This window comes from Equus quagga, chromosome 6 (assembly GCF_021613505.1).
Source record: "Equus quagga isolate Etosha38 chromosome 6, UCLA_HA_Equagga_1.0, whole genome shotgun sequence".
NCBI lineage: Eukaryota > Metazoa > Chordata > Mammalia > Perissodactyla > Equidae > Equus > Equus quagga.
The window spans coordinates 87,255,625-87,281,435 of NC_060272.1; the positions used below are offsets into that span (position 1 = coordinate 87,255,625).

General features: G+C 35.6%; 1 protein-coding gene across 4 annotated transcripts in view; it reads left to right on the forward strand.

Annotated features, from left to right (window-relative positions):
* The window catches only part of AGTPBP1 (ATP/GTP binding carboxypeptidase 1), a 175,696-nt gene that overhangs the window by 37,927 nt on the left and 111,958 nt on the right, over nucleotides 1–25,811 (forward strand). For all 4 annotated transcript variants that reach the window (XM_046664864.1, XM_046664863.1, XM_046664865.1 and 1 more), the window contains exons 4-9: nucleotides 9,711–9,778; nucleotides 12,849–12,912; nucleotides 13,330–13,476; nucleotides 15,747–15,878; nucleotides 17,990–18,083; nucleotides 25,061–25,098. In XM_046664864.1, coding sequence (XP_046520820.1) covers nucleotides 9,711–9,778; nucleotides 12,849–12,912; nucleotides 13,330–13,476; nucleotides 15,747–15,878; nucleotides 17,990–18,083; nucleotides 25,061–25,098 — 543 coding nt within the window. The remainder of the gene's footprint in view (nucleotides 1–9,710; nucleotides 9,779–12,848; nucleotides 12,913–13,329; nucleotides 13,477–15,746; nucleotides 15,879–17,989; nucleotides 18,084–25,060; nucleotides 25,099–25,811) is intronic.

Sequence of the window (25,811 nt, forward strand, 5' to 3'; positions counted from 1 at the left end):
GCATTTAGGGATATATATGTGAAAAAGCCCAAATAAAACATTAGTGAATTAAGTCTTATTATACATTAGAAGATGAATATCATTGCTAAAGAACATGTGTTTCAGGAATGTAAAGTGGTTTAATATCAGGAAATATATCGGTATAGCATTATTTGAACAGGTCAAATAAAATTCATGTGATTATCTCAATAGATGCTAAAAAGAGAATTTAAGATTCCAAAACTTGTACTTGATTTAAAAGACAAAAAACCTGATTTTTCTTTTTTTAAATAAGGGTAAACCAGCAGCTACCTTAATATTTAACAGTGACACATTGAAGGCATTCTGTTAAAATTAAGGTCCAGACAATTCACAATTAATATTTTACAGTCAAGCATTGCTTAATGATGGGAACACCTTCTTAAAAATGCGTTGTTAGGTAATTTTGTTCTTGTGTGACCATATCAGAGTGTACTTACACAAACCTAGATGGTACAGACTACTACACACCTAGTCTCTATGGTACTAATCTTATGGGCCCACCCTCATGTATACCATCTGTCATTGACTGAGAGGTTGTTATGCAGTGCGTGGCTGTAATTTATTTAATGTTTTTATTACTCATTATTCTGGAGGTTCAGGTCATTGCTGGCGTTTACTCTTTTCAAGAGCTCAGTATCTGTTAACCCTTCTTTGTGGTACAGACTCTTAATTTATTTTGATAATTTTCTTCTATGGAGCCTGTGTGTTTGGAGAGGAATTGACAGCACCCCAAAACCTGGGAGAGGTCCCTAATAGATTGCATTTGTTTCTAGCAAAATCTAAAATACCTATACCTTTTAATTCAGAAAGTTACTAAATTGGATTTTAGCCTTTGGAAATATTATGCTGATCAACTAAGGCAGATGTACAAGGATGTTGATTGTATTAGTGCGAAGTTAGATGTACCAAGTATATTCACTGTGGTGTCACATGAAATGCCTCCTCAAAACAAAAACAAAAAAACAAACCTTCAAAGACAAAAGAAAACAAATTCCCCAGACCTGTAAATAACACTGTGTACACTGCTCCCTCCACTGTAGACTCTTCCCATCATGGCCTGGAAGCCCCTGCTCCAGCATCACCGCTGAAAATGCCCCCAGCCATGCCATCACCAGAGACTGCCCCTCTCCCCAGGCTACACCCACCACTGCGGGACCAGCCCCTGAATACCGCCCCTTGGGGTTGTGTGATACAGTAACTCTCTTAACACCTTGGATCAGCCAGTCAACACGGTATAAGTTAGTACTGACAGATTGTCCCTTCATCATTTATAGGATAATACGATTGGCTATCCGTGTGGGAGAGAAAGATTAGGAACTTATCGTTCAAGGAAGAAGAAATGCAAATAACCAGTAAACATATGGAAAGGTTCTTTACCTCCTTAAAAGTCAGGAATTGCTAATGAAAACAACAAAGATATTTTTTACTGCCTAGATTGGCAGAAATTAGAGAATGACAACATCCACTGCTGTTGAAGGCGTGGAAAATAGGGTAATCTCATACACTGTTGGTGCTGCAATAATTATTACAAGCTTTGGAGAAAGGAATCTGGCAATGTTTATTAAAAGTGCACCTGCTATTTGGCTTGGCATTTCCAGTCTCAGAAATGTATTTGACCGAAATAAAAATGAGTTTATAAAAGAATACTTGGGCATGTTTATTGCAGCATTGTTTATAATATCAAAGATCAAGAAACAACCTAAATATCCATCAATGAGAGAATGGTAGCCAAACTGTGGAACTTTATATTATGCCAGTATTATCAACAGCAAATTACTTATGATATATGGAACTTGTAGTTCATTTGTGGAACCATATGAATTGTCCTGGGGTCCTGCATTTAATATGTTAAGTAAAAAAGCAAGTTTTTTTTGTTAATAGAACTACGTGTATCTTACTTTTGTACTAAGTAAACCAGTAGATATGTATATGTTTGTATGAGCAAGGCAAAGAAAAAGGAACGATACATACCAAATTATTAGCAGTAGTTATATCAATGGGATAGAAATGGAGGGAAATGAGTTCCTAATTTTATTTTAGTACTTTTGTGCTGTTAGAATCATTGCAACAAGCATATACTTCTTGTGTATTTAAATAATTAAAAAAAATCCCCTATAACACACGTCATTCACACAGTTAAAACACAAATTTCCATAGTTTGCCCCTGGTTTTCCTTGGATACATTACACTTTCTGCCTTTAATAATGTACTGCTTATTTGCAGTGTGCATGGTGCTTTTTGTAGTTTATGCTTATTTTTTTCCTAGAAACATTTATATTAATTATCCATTTTATGTAAGTAGTCTAGTTTATTGGCATACAGCTGTACATAATACTTCCTTATAATCCTTTTAGTTTCTGTAGGATAAGAAGTGATATTCCTTCTGTCATTCTTGATTTTTGTCATTTGTGTCCTCTCTTATTTCTTAGTCTCTCTAGCTCAGTGATTCTCAACTGGGGGTGATTTTTTTCCACCCACTCCCACCAGGGACACTGGCAATGTTTGGAGACATTTTTGGCTGTGAAATTTGAGGAGGGGGATTGTTACTGGCATCCAGCGGATAGAGGCCAGGAGGCTGCTGATCAGTCTGTTAACGTGTAGGACAGCTCCCTACAAGGAAGAATCATCTGGCCCCAAATGTCAACAGTGCTGAGATTGGGAAACACTGGTCCAGCTAAACATCTGTCAATTTTGTTGATCTTTTGAAACAACCAACTTCTGGTTTCATCGATTTCATCTGTTTTTCTATTTCATCGATCTCTAATCTTTATTGCCTTCCTCCTCTTGTTGCTTTGAGTTTCATTTGTGCTTGCTTTCCCATTTTTTTAAAAAGTGGAACTTAGATTATTGATTTTGAGACCTGTCTTTTCTAATGTAGGGATTTAGAGCTGTTCTTTTCCCTGTAAAGACTGCTTTCATTGCATTCTGTAAATTTTGATATGTTGTATTTTTTTTTTCATTCAGTTCTCATATGTTCTGATTTTCTTTGTGATTTCTTCTTCAGCCTATGGATTGTTTAGAAGTGTGTTGTTGAATTTCCCATTATTTCAGAATTTCCCAATTTCTTTCTGTTGTTGATTGCTAATTTAATTCCATTTTGGTTGGAGAATATACTTTGTATGATTTTAATCCTTTTGAATTTATTGAGACTTGTTTTGTCACTTGGTATATGGCCTTTCCTGGAAAATACTCCGTGTGCACTTGAGTGTTCCATCTGCTGTTGCTGGGGAGAGTGTTCTATTGATGTTGATGAAGTCAGCTCGGTTGGTAGTAGTGTTCAAGTCTTCTATACTCTGTTGACTTTCTAGCCAGGTGCTCTATCAATTATTAAGAGTTGAGGATTGACATCTCCACCTGTTGTTTGAACTGTTTGTTTCTCTTTTCGAGTTTGGCAGTGTTTGGTTCAAATATTTTGAGGCTCTGTTAGCTGTGTGTACATTTAGAGTAGTGAAATCTTGTTGATGGTTTGACTCTTTCATCATCATGAAATGTCTCTCTTTGTCTCCAGTAATATTTCTAGATTTAAAATCTGTTTTATCTAATAATAATACAAGCCCTCCAGCTCTCTTATGGTTCCTCTTTGCATATTATACCCTTTTCCCTCCTTTCAGTTTCAACTTGTTTCTGTTTTTTGTTTTAGAGTGTGTTTCTTGAAGATGGCATATAGTTGGATCTTGCTTCTATTTGTTTATTTATCTATCTATTTATTTATTTTTTGAGGAAGATTAGCCCTGAGCTAACATCTGGCACCAATCCTCCTCTTTTTGCTGAGGAAGACTGGCCTTGAGCTAACATCTCTGCCCGTCTTCCTCTACTTTATACGTGGGACGCCTGCCACAGCATGGTTTGACAAGTGGTGCGTAGGTCCACACCCCGGATCCGAACCAGCAAACCCTGGGCCACTGAAGCGTAATGTGTGAACCTAACCACTGCAGCACTGGGCCAACCCCTTGATCTTGCTTTTTTATCTAATCTGAGTGTTTATTGCTTCTAAGTTATTGTACTTATTCATATGATTGGATTTGCATCTGCCATTTTGCTATTTGTTTTCTATATATTTCATGTCTTTTACATTCCTCTTCTCATCTTTTATTGTCTTCTTTTATGTTATCTGTTGATTTGTTTTTTAAGATTGGCAGCTGTGCTAACATCTATTGCCAGTCTTCTTTTTTTTCGCCTTCTTCTTCTTTTCCCCAAAGCCCCCTAGTACATAGCAGTATATTCTAGTTGTAGGTCCTTCTGGTTGTGCCATGTGGGACACCAGCTCAGTGTGGCCTGATGAGAGGTGCTATGTCTGCACCCAGGATCCGAACTGGTGAATCCCTGGGCCGCTGAAGCAGAGCACACGAACTTAACCACTCGGCCATGGGGCCAACCCCTGATTTTTTAACTTTTTAAAATTTTAGTTATTTTCTTAGTGGTTCCTGTAGGGATTACAATATGCATCTTATTACAGTGAGTTTTAGATTAATACTAACTTAATTCTGGTAAAATATTGAAATTTTCTTCCAGTGTAACTCTGTTTCTTTATCACTCCTTTGTTCTGTTATTGTCATATATGATATATTTATACATGTAAGAAACCTACTGGTACAATGTTATAATTATTGATAACAGTTTTATGCCTTGTAAATAAGTTAGAAGAAGTGAAAAATTTGGTACAGAGTTCTGAATGAAGAGCAAGATTAAGAGTCAAAAGCTTGGTAGTTAAGGTAATGGAAGTGAAGTGAAATTTTCTTGGAAGGAGATGTAGAGGGAAAAAACAGATTTGTGTCCTGGGAACTAATTACATTTTATATTTGGCTATAAGAGGGTCCTGTGAAAATGATAAAATGCATTCACATTTATCATTTTTATATTCTGGTGAGTTTCCCCTTTTATCATTATAGAATGTCCTGCTTTATCTTCTTTGCCTTGATGTTTATTTTATCTGCTGTTAGTATAGCCTCTCCAGCTTTCTTTTGGTTGTTGTTCGTATGGTACAGCTTTATCCATTCTTTTCCTTTCAGCCTATTTGCATCTTTGAATCTAAAGTGTGTCTTCTATAGAGAGCACTTTGGTGTCCTCTGTCTTTTTATTTAAGCATTTCGTGTGTTCACATTTAATCTAATGTTGATTGGACTTAAGGTCTGCAATTTTGTCATTTGCTTTCTGTTTGTCCTTTCTAATTTTATTCCTTGTTTATTCTTGTCCTGCCTTCTTTTGGATTATTTGAAAATGTTTTTAGAATTCCATTTTAATTTACCCATTGGCTTTTTAGTTATACTTCTGTGCATTTTGAAAAAGTCATTCCTCTGGAGAGTGCAATAAACGTCATTAACTTTTCACACTTTGCTTAGAATTAATATTATAACCTTATGTAAAATTTAGAAGCCTTGGAAACTTACAGATCCATTTATATTTACCATTCTGTAGCGATAGTTGTCAAATGTGTCACATGGCTATACATTATAAACCCTACACGATAATTTTTGCTTGAGACAGTCCTGTGTATTTTAAAGACGTTAAGAAGAAAAATTAGTTTTTGTATTTACTCAGATATTTACCATTTCTGAAGCTCTTTATTCTTTCCTAAAGATGTGAGTTTGAGCTAGTATCGTTTCCCTTTAGCCTACAGAATTTCCTTTGGCATTTCTGGTAGTGCAGCTCTGCTGTGGAAGAATTTTTTTTGTTTTATCTGACAATGGATTTATTCCATCTAATTCTTGAAGGATATTTTTATGGATATAGAATTCTAGGTTGATAGTTTTTGTCTTTTAACATTACAAAGAGCACTTAAAATAGCACTTCCACTATTTTATGGCCTCCATAATTTCAAATGCTGCCATTTTTGAATTTATGTGTCATTTTTCTCTGGTTGATTTCAGGATTTTCCTTTAGTTTTGGTTTTCAGAAGTTTGCCTGGGTGTAGTTTTCTTTTATTTATCCTGCTTGGAATTTGCTGAGCTTCTTGAATCTGTAAATTTATGTCTTTCACCAAATTTGGAAAATTTTTTTTCTTCCCCATTCTGTCTTCTCCTCTGGGACTATAAGTCTACATATATTAGACTTTTGGAGATTATTTCAGAGGTCCTTGAGGCTCATATTTTTCAATCATAATTCTCTCATATTCAGACTGGATAATTTTGTTTTTTCTATCTTCGTTTACTGCTTCTTTAATTATCTTTCTGATAATGATGTCAGATACTACATTTTTCTCTTCTAACATGTGCATTTGATTCTTTTTTTATATTTCTGTTTCTCTGCTGTGGTTTCCTATCTTTTCATTCATTGTGAACTTATTTTCCTTAATATCATTGATCATAATTATAATAGATGCTTTAAAATTCTTGTCTGTTAAGTATAACATTTGGATTATTGAAGGTGTTGCAGAAAGCATGTGGTAGTGTAAATTGGGAAGGACTGTAAGTGAAGAAAAAATGCGAAGAGAGGAAGCAGTGGTCAGCAGTGTTGACATAGAGAGGTTAGTTAAAAATAAAGGTCTTTTTGATTTGATAATTAACAAATTATTGACCACAATAAGAGCACTTTCAAGTGGTAGGATTAGAAGGAAGGTTGCTATATGTTGTAATGTGAGTGCCAAATGAAATAATGACAGGGAGTGTAGACTGTTGAGGGGGCTTCACTGAGGAAGAGACAGAAATAGAGGGAGAGGCAAGATAAAATAAGATTTGTTAGGTATGTGGAAAGATTATAAATAGCATGTTGGTAGAATTTGAAGGTATAGGTTCATGAGTAGGTAGAAAGGATGAGATTCAGAAGGTAGCAGAGAGGACACTTCCTCCCCCCTCCTTCAAACTGCAGAAAGGAACACAAGATTGTCAGGGATTTGATACATGAGCATGTGGAGTTTGGTCATTATTTGTAGGGTTTCATTTGTTGTAACTGATCGCTTTGCCTCAGTTCATTGAGGAAGAATGTAGTTGCTGAGTGTTGGCAATAGAGGTCCAGAGATTGAGAGGAAGGATTGCAGACTGGTACAAATTTTGAAATAGTTATGGGCTGTGGCAGGGCAGATAGTGATGGCTGTGAGTTAAATGAAAAGAGGAGTTTTGTGTTGCCACATGAGGTTGGAAATGGTGAATTTTTTGGTACTAACAGTCTCATGCTAGGAGAAGAAATTCTTGTGGCATTATTTTTACTGTAATGTAGGCATAGCGACTGCACGTTTTAGCATTCACTTCTGTATAGGAGTTCACGGTGGGAAGGCTAAGGGGCAGGGCTTGGAATCCAGGGTAGGTGTGGAAGGGTCTAATTTTATGGGCAGACAACACTACCGGTGACACATTAGAAGTTTCAGTGAAAATGCCAGTGAGGTTTACATAATCTTTGGGAAGGAGAGAACAGGAGTGTCAGGAGGCTGTGGTCTGAAAGAGAGAGATTGGGGGTTAGGTGGAAGAGGTAGAGCAGTTTGAGATCTGAGGACTGAGCGGGTTGATAAACTGGGGCACAGAGGGAAGGATCTTGTTACAGGGTCAGGAAACTGTGAAGCTGGGTATTTGAATGAGTCATCCGCATTGACACTGAAGTCTCCCAAGGTAACGGCAGAACCTGGAGTAGAGGAGAAAAACGTGTAGCACCTAGTTTTCGTTGAGTGTGAGGAGTAAACTAGATGATGGTGGATGTTACGACAAGGGGAGTTAGATGCTGCGTTGTACTATCTTCAAAGGAGTGGAGGTTTTTTTCACCTGTGAAGGTGAAAATGTAATGGTTTGTTAATAGTGGGGATTTCTGAATATTCTAAGTGATGTTAATGTTGAAAAATGATTTAACTTTAATATTAAATCAATAGTGTTATTTAAAATATTAAATCAAGGATGCGTCGTGGATTCTTAAGCAATATTTCATTTATTTTACAACTTAATGCTTTTTGGTGGAGGCAGCTGGGCCGGGGAAGCAGTGAAGGATAAGTTGGGGTGGCGTGGTGGCAGAGGAATCATCTGCTTTTTAAAAAGGAGAAATTTGGTTTTACAAACATTAGTGAGTTTTTCCTTTTTTATGTAGGTAAAGAAACTTGTCATTCTTTAAGCATTGGTAATCTGGCAACAGGGAGCAGACATGAACAGTGTTTTAGATCTTCGTATCACTTGTGCGAGTTTCTATTTTGAAGGATTACAAGGCGTTTGTAAGTTTTACAGAGTTCATTATCTGGACCTGAGATGATGTACGATGGCATGAGATTGTTGTTTTAAAGGAAAATATGAGTATCTAATCTCCAGCATATTTATTTTGTAGGTAGTTATTGATAGTTGTTGTAAATAATATTATACTATAACTTCTCTGTAGGACACTTGTCCTTCTCTTTAATAACTCCTAATTTAGAATAACTTAATTGTAGACGGATATCAGACTAATGACTTCTTAAAGTTTCAGGCAACTCTGAGATTTTGTGACTTGTACATCGTATACTTCATATTCTTGTGAAATTGTACATGTGTGATTTTTATGTGTCAGAACTATACCACATGTAACTTCTTGTTCATTCACAGTGGAGGCTGCATAAGATTTGCTCTGGGCAGAATGTTCTAAAGGCTTAGCCTGACTTCGCCTTCCTCGTTTCAGGGCCTCAGTGCTCATTGTTCTGCTCTTAAACTCCCCTGACTATCCCCATATGGAGCAAATTTGTACTCCCAGTCTCTTGAATTTTATTGTGTAATATGTGCTGTATGGAGAATGGATTGTTTGCATTCTGTTTTAAACTCTCAAAGTGTGGAATGGATACCGTTGTCGTCTTGTATGAGAAGAATTTCTGGCGCTAATGTCCACGTGTGAGACGTTGGAGACTCTTGTGCACAGTCCTGCTGCAATGGTGACTCCTGTCCTCCTCCTGGAAGGGCATGGAGCCAGTGGAGACAGTAAGCTTGGGGCTCAGGAACACCTGGCTCACCTGGTCTCTTTCACTTACTTGCTTGATGACTTTGTGTAGGTTTCTTCTCCTTTCTGAACTTAAATTTTTGGTCTGTGAAAAGAGTAATTTTTTCCCCAGAGGATTAAAATGAGGTAATGTAGGAGGAGTACATGGAACAGTAAATATTAGTTCCTTTTGTAAGTGTTGGCCTGCGATCTGCCTTTCTTCTCTTGTTAATCAAAGGAGAATAATTGTGGAGAAGCTCTAGAAACCTTTAAATAGTAGAAATGATTTATGCTGCTGCTTTTCCATTTCAGTGACATGAAAAGGATCATTTGGGTGAGCTGGTCTCCAGACTCTTGCAGAAGTAGCTCTTCCTTAGTTTTGTTTATTTTTGTGTAATTCAGAATTTTAAAATGGCATTAATTCAATCAGAACATTTGAAGATGGCACTAGGTTTCTGTTTTCACCAATTTTGATTAAATATTTTCTAGTTCTAGTCATAAAGGTAATAAAGAGTTCTGCCATCGCCACTCCTGCCTGGCCTCCACTTGTGGTACCTGTACTATGTGATTGACTCTTAAGATTTTAGATGGACTGACAGAGCTTCACCTAATCCATGATAAGAGCTGTGGTGAAATGCAGGGAAAGTCTTGTTAACTGAAATCAGGAAGTCCTCACAGAGTAGAATTAGTGACATCAGAGAGAGGAACATCTAAAAACCGATTTAGAATGTTTACTGGACCAATGGAGACTTGTTGATTCTACGTTAGCTATGTAATGAAACTGTATGTAATTTTTTTCTTTCATCTTTGAGAAGAAAATTTTTTCTACTTTTCAGAAAAAACCAGGAGAGAAATGACAGCCAAAGGTTCTACAGGAATGGAAGTTCTCCTGTCAACATTAGAGGTAAATCACTGACAGGCTTTGGTTATGTAACTGTTAATACCAGCCAGAACTCAAGAAAAAAAAATTTGAAGTATCAAGTTTTTATCCTGGAGGTAAAACCAATGAATGGAAGTTTGTTTTATGTTTTAAATTATCATTTGGAACAGTAGTATAAATATGGATAAACCCTCTCTTTCCTTATGATTATAATGATAGCCATATTTTAAATCTTAACATGCCATCCTACTTGGTTATAGAAAATAAAGCATTAGCTGAAAATTTTTAGCTGAATTTAAATTATCGATATTGGAAATTCTCATTGTATTGTTAGCTGATATATATTCGTGGTTTAGTTTACTACGTATATTGGTTGGATAACTATATTATGTTGATGATAATTAAGTCTCTTTGCCAGTGTGAAAGTTTTTTGGTGGATCAGCAGAACACGTTCAGAATCAGGATTATGTGTTTTATTCAATGCAATGTTAAGAACAGGGAGTGAGTGCAGTACGTTGTACATCTTGAACTTTTGTTTCGTGTCAAACTACATCTCAGTAGAGATAGAAAAAAATAAAAGAACAGGGAGTGAGTTCATGTTTTTTGATAGGAATTACTTTTTATTAAAATGACATAAAACTGTCGTTTTTCCCTGAATTGATCTGTCAATTTAATGCAATCTCAATAAAAATACCATCAGTTTTGTTTCTAAAGTCTACTGGGAAAATAATAAGTGGGAATAGAAAGGACATTTCTGAAAAAGAAGAGAAATAATAAAGGACTAGCCACGCCAAATAGCAAAGAACATTATAAAACTTCAGGAATTCAGATAGCTTAGAAATTGTGCATGAGTAGTAGATAGACATCAGTGTAATAGAATAGAAAGTCCAAAAATAAATTAAAATAAGTGGAGCTGGGACAAATTGGTAGCCATCCAGAAAAGTGTAATGTTGGATCCTTTCTACACCAAAATAAATGCCATATCAAGCAAAGATTTAAGCATGGAAAATAAAATTAAAATAGTAGAGAAAGTAATGGGAAAATTTTTTAAATAATCTTACAACAGAGAACGCTTTTCTAAGTATGGAAAAAAACCAGGAGCTATAAAAGAAAAGATTGATAAATTCAGCTATATTAACAAAAGTACGTTGGAGACAACACCATAGACACTTGGCAAACTGAGGAAAAAGTATTTTCGCTTGTATAATTTCCTTAACATATAAAGAACTTCTATAAATTAGTAAGGAAAAAAAAAATCAACAGTCCAGTGGAAAAATGTGTAAAAGTTATGAACAGACAGTTCCCAGGAGAAGAAATACAAATGGCACTTGAGATTGAGCATCGTTTTTTTTCTGTTTGTTGATGTCACAATTTATTGAGGTCAACAGAAGTGGGAGGTGGTGAAATACATGAGGGAGACTTGTCTGGGTAAGGCCAAGAAATAACAGTGCGACTGCCATTCAGGTTCCAGTGGCCTGAGCTCAGTCATGGCCCAAACCTAACTGCAGAAGAGCTGGAAATGTGGTCTGGCTGTGTACCGAGGAAGAAAGTGAAATCAGTTTGCTGAACACATAGCAGTCTTGCTGCCACAATCCGTTCTTCTCTTTAACAAATGTCTGTCCCTCTCTTTCTTCCGAATCCCTCCCCAGTGATCAGTGGTCCAGTTAATACCTCCAACACTAAGACGCGGGTCTCTGTTTAATGCATAGTCCTCTATCTGGTCTGGATGTGGCTTTTTGGTTCCATTAGTCTGTGAGCAAAAATGGCAAAGCAGAGCAACAATCATTCCCTTTCGGAAAGGAAGAGAAGAGTGCCATGCCAGTCACTGATACACAGCAGTTCTGGAATTCCTCTGGATAAACATTATAAGAATCCTTCTACTCTGAGTGAGGGTGAGGCAGTTCCTTGAAGAGGCCATGATTCTGCTCTTTGTGTGGTTTTCTTCATCCAAGCAGTGCTTTTAATAAGAGAAGTGTAAGCACAGTACAGTGTTTAAACATTTTCTCTTATTAGATTGGTCGTCCAGACTTTGGAAAATAGTTACTCTTCCACATTGCTGATGAGAGTTTAAATTGCTCCATGAAGACCAATCAAAATAAATGCCCATATTCTTTGATTCAGAAATTCCAGGAATTTATCTCACATACAGATGTATTTGATCCCGTGTAAATATATGTACTTGGTTTTTTGTCCCAATTTTTTTTTTTTTTTTGTGAGGAGGATTGGCCCTGAGCTAACATCTGTTGCCATTGTTCATCTTTTTGCTTAAGGAAGATTGTCGCTGAGCTAACATCTGTGCCAGTCTTCCTCTATTTCATATGTGGGACACTACCACAGCGTGGCTCAGTGAGCAGTGTGTAAGTCCATGCCTGGGATCCGAACCTGTGAACCGTGGGCCACTGAGGCAGAGCGTGTGAACTTAACCACTACACCACTGGACTAGCCCCATGTTGCAATTTTTTAATAGCAAAAGATTTAAAAAACAATTATCTCATTGGTAGTTGACTGGTTACGTAAACAATGGCGTAACCATGTAATGAAATATGACCTGTAGCCCTTAAAAAGAATGAAGAAACTATTTATGGATATGTAAAAATAGTGTACAAAGTAGTATTTATAGGGCAATACATTTGGAGAAATAAATCTGTATATGCACGTTTATTTACATGGATTTCTTTATGTGTGTGCATTATATTTGGCTGGTTACATAAGAAATTGGTAATGCAGTTGTCTTCTGAGGGGAGCTAAGTGGTTGGGCAGTCACTAGTAGTCATATGTTGTAGTGCCTTTTACATTTTGATTCATTTATTTGTATTATCTATTTGTTAGAAAATGAATTCAAATGACAAATTAATTCCTCTTGTAATATTGTTGATACTAAGAAAATAATAGCTCAGATGATTTGCAAAAGTTCTTAAGGGCAAGAAGAAGAGACTGAAGGGATAAGTGAGAATAGTGGAAACCTGCATACATTTGTTCTTAGAGAAACTGGAAAGGTCATCTGTAAAATGTAGGTAGTTCCCAACAGGTAGAAAAGGTTTGGGAATCACAGATTTACAGTGGTTTAATACAGCAAATAAACTATTTATTTCAGAACACGAAAGATCTTCAAACTACACTTAATATCTTAAGCATTCTTGTTGAGCTGGTGTCAGCTGGTAAGTTTTTGTTTCTTTTGGTCTCATTTCTGTTTGTAAACAGTGGTCAACAATGTATCATGTGTACTTTATTTGGAATTTTTTGATACTCATATAAAGGCTATTCTGAGTATTGGAATTTGGAAACTGAAATGTCATACTCTTTAGTTGTTGCTTTCTTTTTGGTATCTTTCAGTCTCTCTCAAACTACCTCTGAAGCCCATGTGTTTCAGAGCCTTGAACATAGAGTTTTAGCATCAATTGTATTTACTCTCTGTGCTATTTTCTAACTAAAATAAATGAAATAAAATTTGATTTTGATGGTGTTTGATTTCAGAAGTCATACTTTAAATATTTCTTGAACGCTAACAAGTTGTGATATCTAATATGTTATGGGAGGATTTGCTGTTTAAACATATTTTTAAAAAAAATTTTTAGGTGGAGGTCGAAGAGCAAGTTTCTTAGTCACCAAAGGTGGTTCACAAATATTATTGCAGTTACTCATGAATGCCAGCAAGGAGTCTCCCCTGAATGAGGAGTTAATGGTGCAGATTCATTCCATTCTCGCAAAGATTGGACCAAAAGGTGAGGGTTTCACTTGTATGATTATTGGTTCTGGAACAGTCTTTGTGACATTGATTCTCTGTGCCTTGAAGCTGGTAAATTTTTAAAGTCAAAAAATGCTGCTGCTTTTTCTTGCTCTTAGTCGTGGAATGCTTTTTACAGTCAACTGCAAGAATTGAGGATCTTGGATTCGTGAGGAATTCCATTGCATATGGTGGAAAAAGGAACAAAAATGTGTCAAAATCACAAGTGTGTCTCGGTGTGTGTGTTCCTGTATGTATCGGATACACGTAACATGGGTGTTGTTGAGGCTAGAAGGAGGGAGTATGGATGAGAATGCTTTGAGGGGCATGGAGGTACTGCCCCTCATATTTGTCATATTTGTACTGCACAGTCTCAGTGCCCAAAAATCTTACAATCCAGTTAAAAAGAGCAGAAGAGATATAAAAAGTTGTAAGACCGATTATTACAACAGTAAGACATGCAAAATATTGAAAAATACTAATTGACAAAGCACGGGATATAAAACAAAGGAGGAAGCTGATTTAGGTTAAGAGAGAAAGGCATCCTTTGACTAGAACCTGAATTCAGTTTATAGTTGTCTGTCTGCATGCAGATTAAAATGATTCCCTGAACTCTTAGGATAGTGATTTTTCTTTTTCTTTTCTTTTTTATTTTGAGGAAAATTAGCCCTGAGCTAACATCTGCTGCCAGTCCTCCTCTTTTTGCCGAGGAACATTGGCCCTGAGCTAACATCCGTGCCCATCTTCCTCTCTTTTATGTGGGATGCCTGCCACAGCATGGCTTGATAAGAGGTGCATAGGTCCACACCTGAGATCTGAACTGGTGAACCCTGGGCCGCTGAAGCAGAACGTGCAAACTTAACCGCTGTGCCACTGGGCCAGCCCCTAGGATAGTGCTTTTTAAGAGTTCTGCCATAGCCTTGTGACGTGCATGTGGTTTTAAACTTTGAAGTATGTGGTTAAAATCCTTATTCTAAAAACTGTGTGTGTGTGTGTGTATATGTTTATGTATTTTTGTGTATTTCCTGCGTATCTTTATGTATTGTATAAATATTTAAAGAATACTTTAACGAGTTTTGTCTTAAAGAAAGCATCCCTGAGATGACTTTAATTTTACAGGTATTTTAGGGGCCTTGAGACTTTAAACATATGTTCAGTTAATTTAAGAAATATGTTAGCTGTCTCTTATTTTTCTTTAATTCTTGTACTTGAGATTTAAGGGCTCCCTTCTGAGCTGTTTGCTGAGAATGGAAAATAAAGTGAGAAAACCTTATTTATTGATGAATATTATCTCCTGCTTCCTCCTCTCTTTAGAACCAGATTATCTTCTGCTTTTTGTTGCATAGAATTAAGACATTGATGTATTTCTTATTTGTATTTCTTTAATGTCCCTTTTAAGTTGTAGCTCATTTGTTTTATTTTCTCCTGTACTTTTAAGTTTGTGCTATTTCATTATTTGTCCTGGTTTTCCATTTTTATGTCATTCAAGGACATTATGCAGTAATTTTTTGATTGATTTTCTATCTTTTTTTTCTCTTGTGAGATGAGAGTAATTTTCCCTCAGGAATCGTTAGTTCTTTTTGACTTAAAATTCCTGTTATTGATAAAATAACTGTTTACTCGTGCCGCTTGTTTTCTCTGTTTAAAATCTTAATATTCTTAAGTTCTTGTTGTCCAGATTGTTTTTTACTGTTTTAATCTCTTTGTGAGAATAAAAATCAAGAACTTCTTTTATTCTCTTTCTCTGTTAAGAATTAGATCCTTTTAGAAATTTATTTAATAATATTTGCTAGATTACTTTCTATATAAGCTGTTAATTTTTTCATTAATTTATATTCTTTTATGCGTCTGAAAAGAACACATTAATATTAAGTAAATAATTTTGGTAATGGACGTTTGGATTCTTTTCCTTTCTCCTGAGCCGTGTGATGATAATCCTTGGAAGTGTTGAACCGAGCAGACTTAGACGTGCCGTGGATCAGTTAAGTTACTCCTTTGATGACGGCCTAGGCGTCGGGCCACTCCCCCCTGCAGCCCCGTGCCGTCCCCCTCCTGTCCCTCAGTACTTTCTTTCAAGCCATGTTGCAAACATATAAGGAGTCTTTTTAAAATCATACAAGAAAATGACTACAATTTAAATTATTTCAGGTCAATTTTATATTTGATAATATGAATTCATAATGTTTTAAAAATTTCATTACTTTATCATGTCTTCATTTTATTCAGAAGTTACATATGAATAATTTGTGTTTATTTTTTTTTACACAGACAAAAAATTTGGAGTGAAAGCTAGAATTAATGGAGCTCTGAATATAACCCTAAATTTGGTCAAACAGAATTTGCAGAATCATCGCTTGGTTTTGCCTTGTCTTCAGCTTTTACGAGTTTATTCTGCTAACTGTAAGTGTTTCAGAACAGGTTTCGGTTAACTCAGCGCTGACAGGTCATACAAAATGAAAATTTAAAAGTACCTTAACTCCATGAGTCTCTAAAATTTGTGGATCAGAAAAGAGAATATTTAATATGACTCTTTGTAGCGTCTAACCCCACCACCACAGAAGTGCTGTGGGGTAAGCAGGTCAGCTGACAGAATCGTGAGAATTCTCCTTAATTGCCTGTGGAGAAGCTGTGGAAGAATATGAGGGTATTGGCAGCTGGAGAACTGCTGTGCCTGCTTGCATTTTCACAGCTGAGGGGAAAGCTGAGGCGGGGCCTGTGGTGGCACAGTCACCTGGAGCTCCTTATCTTCAGCCGTCAACAGGGAGGTGGCAGAACAGAAAATGAATACTGCTGGAGCCTCTGAGGAAGCTGGAGAGAAGGAGGTTGCAGAGAGAGCCTCAGATGAAGTGTCTCCCAACACACACACTCTCTCTCTCTCACTGATAGTAGGTCCCAGACCCACAGGGAATGGATTTTCTTCCTATTCTCTGACTGAATTGGAGTGGTTAACAAAACACCCGAAATTGAATTGTAGAGTACGTGGTATTGTGGAATATCATTGCAAAATAATGGTAATCAAAGTGGTAGATATGTGCGTGTGTATATATGTGTGTATACATATAAATTAGTATGTGTGCGTGCACTTATCTGTTTATCTATATCTGTACTTTGACGATACGGATAAAGATGTGCTCAGAGCAAAATAGCTTTGAACACTTAAATAATTAACACATATAATTGAAAAGAACATAAGGAAATGAATGAATTGGATATCTAGCCAAAGAAGTTAGGAACCAAGCGATGAACACAAGGAAAGCAGAGGAATGAGATAGTAAAGAAAAAAAATATATTAGAAAACAAAAAAATAGTTGATTTAAAAAATAGAACAGTTGGATTAACAACAAAACAAATAAACCACTGAATAGCTCAATTAAGGAAAAAGGAAGACAGCACAGATGTAAAATTAGAGAGGATAGTGGAGTGATAAACAGATAACAGAGGGAATTAAAATCATCATACAAAATTTTAGGAGCTACATTTTGGTGACATTTTATTGAATTAACCACTAGAAGGCTAGTAAATGGTTTATCTATAATTTTGTAATAATATTTGTTTAGAGTTGAAAATGTTAGGTATAGTTTTCTGGTTTGGTGCTTTGCATATTTTATGTGAAACTCTGTTACCTCTTCTTCCTACTACAGTTGCTTTAATTAAAGTCCTCATTACCTCTCACCTCGACCACAGCCTCCTAATGTGTCTCTCAAATCCATTTTCCCCCGAGTGCTGTGAGATCTGACCTGTACTTAAAATGCAGATCTGCATTTTGTTCCTTTTGGACCGTTCCTTGTTAATGAAGGAATTAACCACTTCTAGGGCCCTTCATAATCTGTTTACCTTCTTTCCCACCTCATCTTCCCATTGGTAGGCGTTTGATGCTATATGTTGTAACACCATGCAACTGCTCATAGCCGTGGTGTTTACTGACTCTGTTGTATTATCTCTGTTGCTCCTGTCTACACAGATAGTCCAGAGCCACATCCAGCTCTCCTGTCCTAGGGAGCGCCTCATTTGTAAAGACTGAACCCGGGCACCAGTTCTCCAGAAATGCCTTTCACCATGCTTAGGACCTCCTCACTGGTGGGACCTGAACAGCCTCCCACTCTTAATCTATTTAGAAAGTAATTTAGTAGTTATTTGTTTATTGTTTCATTCTGAATGACTGAAACAGTAAATAGCAGTGGCTGTTTTTATTTCTGATTCCCCATGACCTGGTATTCAGTAAAGTTCACTAAATTTGTTGAAGAAACAAATGTAGCAACTTAAAAGGATTTTTTTTGTAGTAACATTTTGTTGTTTTATGTAACTTCTTTCAGAATTTCCCTTAACTTCCTATAAAAAATTAAAAAAAAAATCTTCCCTTCAAATGATTGGCTAAGGTGGACTTTATGAGGGACTTGAGTTCGCATTTATTAAATAGTTTGTGGATGTTTTTGGCTATGTATCACCAAGTATACACATTTCTACTTATTGCAGTCTTTAAATCATTTTACGTCTCTTTCTCCCCCTCCTAGCTGTGAATTCAGTATCCTTAGGGAAAAATGGAGTTGTGGAACTGATGTTTAAAATCATCGGACCATTTAGTAAGAAGAATTCGGGTCTTATGAAGTGAGTAAATGTTTTGAGTGTAAATAGAGGTATATCCTTTGTTGTTCTGGGCCTCCTCATCTTGATTTGGACAAGGAGCTGGTTGAGTTAAGTTGTATCTAGGATCCTTTCTTAGTTCTTTAATAGTGACTTTGTTGTAATAAAGATTTTCTTTAGTATAAAGTTTAATCTTCAAAAATATATTGAGATTAGAAAACTTTAATTTCATTTAATATAGTGTTAGAGAACTTAGGTATTTTTTTTGAATATTTCTAGATACTATAAGAGGAAAAAAGATCATTTATAAAGTATCATTCATTCAAAAACATTTACTGAGTGCCTACTATATTCCCTACCCAATTTTGCAATCTTTTATTGACTACTTCCTTTGTTCCCACAATTATCTGAACATATTTTAAATTTACACATTTCCTTTTTGTGTCAAAATAATGTCACTTTTTTCTTTTTTCTTATTTTGAGGTGTGTATATCTCAAGATATGTTACGTGTATGTGTTTGTATGTCTGTATATATACACATAAGTATATATAAGTGTGTGTGTATATATATATATATATATATATATATTCATTTGTAGGTTTTTCGTCCTCAACCTCAGAAAATGAAAGCAATTTCCAGTTATTTGGTTATGTTTAGTATTTTCTTAAGCCATATCGGAGGTCATTCTTTAGAAACAATTTTATTATGGAATTTTTCAACATATATAAAAGTAGAGTCTATATTTTATTTAATTAATTATCTTGTATTAGTTAAGTTAATTACCTATATTCAGCAGTTATCAACATTCTGCCATTTTTATTTCATTTGTTCCCCTCCACACTTTATTTATTTATTTATTTTTGGTGAGGAAGATTGGTCCTGAGCCAACATCTGTTGCCAGTCTTCTTCTCTTTGCTTGAGGAAGACTGTCACTGAGCTAACATCTGTACCAGTCTTCTTCCACTTTGTATGTGGGATGCCACCACAGCATGGCTTCATGAGGGTGTGTAGGTCCATGCCCTGAATCTGAACCTGAAAACCCTAGGCCGCTGAAGCAGTGTGTGTGAACTTAACTACTATGCCACTGGGCCAGCTCTCCACACTTTTATTTTTACTGGGCTATTTTTAAGCAAATCCCAGATATTTTCTCATTTTTCTCCTAAATACTTCAGTGTATAACTCTATGAAATAGGAACTTAAAAAAGAACCACAATAGTATGATCATACTGAACAAATTATTAATTCCTTAACACGATCTAAAATCCAGTCTGTGTTCAATTTTCTCCAGTTGTCTCAAAATGCCCTTTTACAACTGGTGTTTTTGAATCAGAATCCAAACAAGGGAAATTTCCAAACCTACGCAAAAATAGAGAATAGAATAAGGAACCCTGATGTATCCATCACTTGATTTCAACAATGATCAATATTTTGCCATTTTTATTTCATCTTTTCTTCCCTTTCCTTTTCTTTTTGTTTCCCTGGAGTATTTATTTATTTATTTATTTTTGGTGAGGGAGATTAGCCCTGAGCTAACATCTGTGCGAGTCTTCCTCTATTTTGTATGTGGGGTGCTGCCACAGCATGGCTTGATGAATGGTGTGTAGGTCTGTGCCTGGGATCCAGACCCATGGACCCTGGTCTGCTGAAGTGGAGTGTGCAAACTTAATCACTATGCCACCGGGCTGGCTCCTCCTGAAGTATTTTAAAGCAAATGGCTATTACATTTGTTTTGTGAATTCTTTAGTATGATCACTATCAGAGACAGAGCTTTTTTCTTTTAGTATTATGACAGTATTATTTCTTTGCCCAACAGTATTAATAATTCCTTAATATCATCTAATATTTTCTGACTGAGAAATGTTGGCTTGTTCAAATTAGGATCCAAATAAGATCTACACATTCTTTTTGATTGATATGTCGTATGATCTTTTAAAATCAATAACAGTCCTTCTGTTTTTTTGGTTTATTTGTTGAAGGACTGGGTGATGTCTTGTAGAATGTCCCAACATTCTGGATTAAGATGACTGTATCCTCAGTCATTTAGCGTGTAGGTATATCCCTCAAATTTTCTGTAGAAAATCAAGCTAGAGGCTTGATTAAATTTAGGTTCTCTCTCTTTTTTTTTTTTTTCTGGTCAAAAATATTTCCTAGGTGGTGCTGGGTACTCTGTTTTGCACCGCTTGAGATCATTGAGTTGATGTGATCCATCCACTTTTCACCTAATAATTTAGCAATATTTCATGACGTTGCTTAGATCCATTATTTCTTTAGGGATTGCAAAATAGTGACTTTTCTCATTTTCTCATTCTTTCTATTTTTGTTAGCTGTGTGATTCTTTTATAAGGAAGAACTTGTTCACATCAACTATTTGGTTAAATTTTACAAACATGTAAGGTTCAGAACATTTCTAGTGTTTTCACCCTTGCTTCTTTTTTTTGCTGAGGAAGATTTGTCCTGAGCTAGCATCTGTTGCCAATCTTCCTCCTTTTGTATGTGAGCTGCCACCAGAGCATGGCCACTGGCAAGTGGTGTAGGTCTGCTCCTGGGAACTGAATCTGGGTTGCTGAAACGGAGCACACCACACTTACCCACTAGGCCACTGGGGTGGGCCCTTTTTCACCCTTTCTTAATATGGGTCAAATATTTTAGCTTGCCCCTGTCTTGAAAATGGCAGCTTACTTGCACGTGTAATTATTTATTAAATATTATTTGATGGGATGACTTAACTTACTTATGTGGAGATCCTCCACAATCCTAGAGCATCTGATGAAATGTGATAAGATGAAGAAAATGATTGTGTCACAGTTAGTAAAACCAACTTACAGAATTGGTGTAGTCTAGTGAGTGGGCTCTGGTGGCAGGCAGAACTGGGTTGTGTGTCAGCTCTGTCACCTACTGGCTGGCTTCATGATAGGAAGTAAGTTACCTAAGTTATTATGTTCTGCTTTCCTGTCTGTAAAATAGTAATGCTTCTTAAGGTTGTTAGGAGTTAATGAGTTCGTTCCTGTAGTTAGCACAGCGCCTATCTTACTGCAGTGTAATTAGGTCAATAATGTAGTAATGTGGATGTGAATAATCCTGGTTAGTACTAAAAGTATATTCTTTATTTTAAATTTATAACCACTTCTCCCCTTAATTTTAAAGTACTTTATAATTTATCTTTTATTTAATGGTTATGAGCTCCTACTTAAGATCTATATTACTTTATTGTAATCAAGTTACCAAATCTAATGTAAAACGTTCCTAGGAGAAAAGGAAATTTCACAAGTATCTTTATAATATACAACATGGAAAACATCGAAATCAATGTAGAAATCAGTGGGTCTAAACTTCTGAGGAAGGAATATAGTTATCTAAAGTATCCTTTTGTTCTTTTCTCAATTTATATTTTAAAAAGAGAAACAAATGTTTTTCACTTTATTTTTACTTTAAAAAGAACAAACCATTCATTAACCAAACATTTATATCTTGATCTCTTTATCATTTTTAATAATCTTAGGGTCTCCCCTTCATTAAAAAATCTCGGCATCTAGAGCATTTGTAGGGCAGTTCTTCCTCCCCTTCAGCAGTGCCCTGTGTTTTGTAGCAGAAGAATGAGGGATGTTATTTATGTTTGAAGAGTGATGCTTCCCTTTAGGATTTCCTCTCCTTTCCAATTTTTTTTTTTTTTTGAGGAAGATTAGCCCTGAGCTAACATCTGCCAGTCCTCCTCTTTTTGCTGAGGAAGACTGGCCCTGAGCTAACATCCATGCCCATCTTCCTCTACTTTCTATGTGGGACGCCTGCCACAGCATGGCGTGCCACGTAGTGCCATGTCCGCACCTGGAATCTGAACTGGTGAACCCCGGGCTGCCAAAGCGGAACGTGCGCACTTAACCGCTGTGCCACTGGGCTGGCCCCTCCTTTCCAATTTTAAGTTTTGGATTTAAATTCTTGTTAATCCAGAAGGAAGCAACTTAGGAAGTTATTGTAACTCTGTCTTCTTGATTTTCCCAACAGGTTTAGAAGTTATTGTGAGGATAGCCCCCCAGTTTAAAGTAACTTCATGAGTACCTAGGGCTTCAGATTTTCCTCCCTAAATCAGTAAGCCACAGGCTTCTTTTTAAGCCAGTGTTGGTCGTAGTATTCTTTGTGGGACGTGTGGAGATTGGAAACATATATGAGGAAGTATAAAATATTGATAGTGAGAGAGTCTAATCAATTAACAGAGTACAAACTATGCATTTCAATAAATATATTATTCTAAAATTTTTTGTAACATATTTTGTAAATTCAAACTGGCTTAAGTGTGTCATAGAATTTCAAAAATTTGTTCATACTGTTTTTTTAAAATACCTTTTAAATAACATTTGGTAAAAATATCAGTACAACTTTGTGCCAAACTTCCTAATTTCTTTTAATCTAATGGAGCTCTGGAACAAGCATGATGGGCAGAAAGAGCTAGGTTCATATGCCAGTTTTTCCAGGGTTGAAGAATCAACATCAACAAAAAACCCCGTAGTTTGATGATCAGAAACTGTCAGAAGCACTATTATTGGGTTCAAATGTGTTACAGACATCTACCAGCAGAGAGAAAGACCATTTCTGAAAGTGACTTACGATTTTCATAATTCTGAATAAAGACTTAGCTGTAGATGGGAAAATCCTATGAGTTCTTTGCAACTGATTGCATCTCAGTGCTTGTGTTTGTTTCCTAGGGCTGTTGTGACAAGGTACCTAGTACAAACTGGGTGGCTTAAAATAACAGGAATTTGTTGTCTCACAGTTCTGGAGGCTAGAAGTCCAAAATCAGCTTGTCAGCAGGGCAGCGCTCCCTCTGAACCTGTGTGGGGGACTCCTTCCTTGCCTCTTCCTTGCTTTTGGTGGTTTGCTCTCAATCTTTGGTGTTCCTTGACTTGTGGCTGCTCAATCATCACGTGGTGCTCTTTCCTGCTGTGTCTTCCAGTAGTCTTCCTCTTCTTATAAGGGCGCCAGTCATGAGGGATTAAGGCATGTTGAATAATTGCATCTGCAATGACCCTCTTTCCAGTGAGGTCACATTCTGAGGTACTGGGGTGTAGGACTTGAATATATCTTTTTGGAGGAGACTGGCATTTCTGATGTTATAATTTCCTTTCTCAACAAGAGGCTTGTATTATTTATTTCCCATATCACTTAGTTTTTATGTGACTCAAGGCATGTTATATTCTAAAATCTTTAGTTTCCTTATCTGTAAAATGTTCCAATTCTATGGACCAGGACTGTTTTAGGAATTAAAGTAGAAAACATATACAAGGCACCTATAACAATTTCTGGCATTTATCAAGTCTTGCTGAACATAGTCTTCTTTTCCATTTTATTTTTCATAAATTGCCGTTTCACTTGGAAGTTCTATTTAGTTTTATGTTAATTTTGACCAAGTTAAAAGCCATCCTTATTCTGATAGTTTTATAATTTTATGTACATTTTATTGCATAATTATAAGATTATGGAAAGTTTCTTACTGATGATTCAGTGCTATGAAAATTCAGTATGTAATTTTATAATTTCATTTACTTTTAACTCAACAATACCAAAACTTCGCATTGTTTTGAGAAAGTTAGATAGGAATTTGTAATATTTTTTAAAGCCTACACTTTTGTTTTCATTCTACAAGTGTTATCATAAATAAAGGTTTATATGATTGCTTTATTTGTGTCAACAAACAAGAGTGTAAATGCTAACAACTTGCTCTAAAGGGTAGCAGTAATGAGCATTTATTATAAATGAGCAGTTATTCTCTGCCTTGTCTTGAATTATTGTTTCAGGTTTTACTGTGAACCAATATCCATCTTAAATCTTCTAGTCGTTGACGCTCTTTACCTTTACCCACATATGGTCATGCTATGTCTCCGTTATCACTGATGTATACAGCTTTTACATCATTGCCTTGTTTTTGGTTTTATTTTCTTGAGTGGTTTTTTCATAGATATGTACATTTTTATTACGTTGTCTAGATTCTAGTATAATTATCTGTGGAAGAGAGAAATTTGTTTTCTAATTTTATACCCATGGAAGAACTTTCTACTGTGGGTATCTAGTAGGCATTCAACAAATGCTTAATGATGAGTGAAATGCTTAAATTTGACAGTGTACATATTTTAATGAAAATTAATTATAGTCATTGAAATCTTACTTAGAGGTAGTATGTAGCCTTTGGTTTTTACAGTTACTGAAGTGCCGTTTCTTCAGTAACACAGTTTTTAAAAAACTATTTTTGAATTACAGGTTTTTCACAGTGATGTTGTATGTATATTTCAAGCTGATTAATGGCAGTTTATTTCACTATGTGGAACTGAGTATTTATGTTCAAAGAAAATATAAGTACCTTCAATTTTGGGGCTATTCATGTGTCCTCTAATGGGCAGTAAGAGTTTTTGAGATGTTAATTAGGTTCATTATTCTCTTTGGTGCCTTATGGCTGAAAAATTTTAAAGGCTCGTACTTGCTCTCCTCAGACCTCCTAGTTCCAAACTATTTTACATTTGTTATCACTTTAGGATTAGGATTACTGCTTGATAGAGTTAAAATACTTTAAAGTCAGATAGCTACAAATATCTATGGAATTTTGTAGTCATGAACTTTATTTGTGTTAAAGCTTGTTTTTGTCTTAATTTCTTTGTGACTCAGGGCCTATGATTCTTAGTAGTGTTCCTTTGTGAACTCTGTCAAGGTCAGATACGGGTACAATAATTGATTCCATTCATCTGACCTCTGATATAAAGACTTAGACATTGTTAATTTTCTTTTTCTTCCTTAAAAAAGTTTTTTGTGTGCTTTTCTGTTGATATTTCAATCTTCCTCATCTGTTTTTAACCTGAGGAGAGAGACGCATACAGAGAAACACTGTATGTAATTGACTATAACAGGAATGACTTTGGGAATAGATAATAATTACTTATCTTAAAAGATTGTATGAATTTACTATTGTAGATTAATTTTACTAGTTTTGTTGTTGTTTGTGTTTTCTCATGTTGACAGGGTTGCTTTAGACACTCTTGCTGCATTGCTAAAATCAAGTAAGTTTTTAAATACTAGAAATACTAGATACTATTTTTCCGAGCATTCTATCTGCTTTGTTAAAGAAACTGGAAATGTAGATTTAGTCTACAGTTATAAAGCTGGTTTGTAATAATTTAATGTCAAAGTTGATTTTATCTTTTAGTACGGTTGATTGGTATACGTCATAGCTAATGTCCTTTATGTTTACCGAGCCATAATTTATTCAATACATTTATATAATTTTCAAGTACATTAACTTCCTTTTCTAAGTTATTTATGTAAACATAAAGCTCTGTTAGTGGAAGAAAGTAATATGTTAATATTATATAAGTATCATTTTTTAAAAGTGAAGCTAACCTGGTATTGAGAATGTTTACTATGAAGAATATCTTAAACAATTACTGTCTCTATATATAACACATTATTTTCATTTAGAACCTTCTTATTAAAGATTTTATTTCTACCATGAACTCAAATTTATAACATTAAAAGTGAATATTAAAGTAAGTTTACAGTTTACTAAATTCGTTTACAAACTAAAGCACTGTTTTTTTTATCTTCAAAATCGAAGCATTGGAATAAATGTGTCTTGTTATGATATGACGCCTTTGGAGAGTAATCATCTATGTTATGTTTTTCCTCTCTAAAACACTCAGTCTTTATTTTAAATATTAATTATTGTTAGCACTCTCCTGTTGGTTGATTAAATTAACATCTTATTTAACCACAA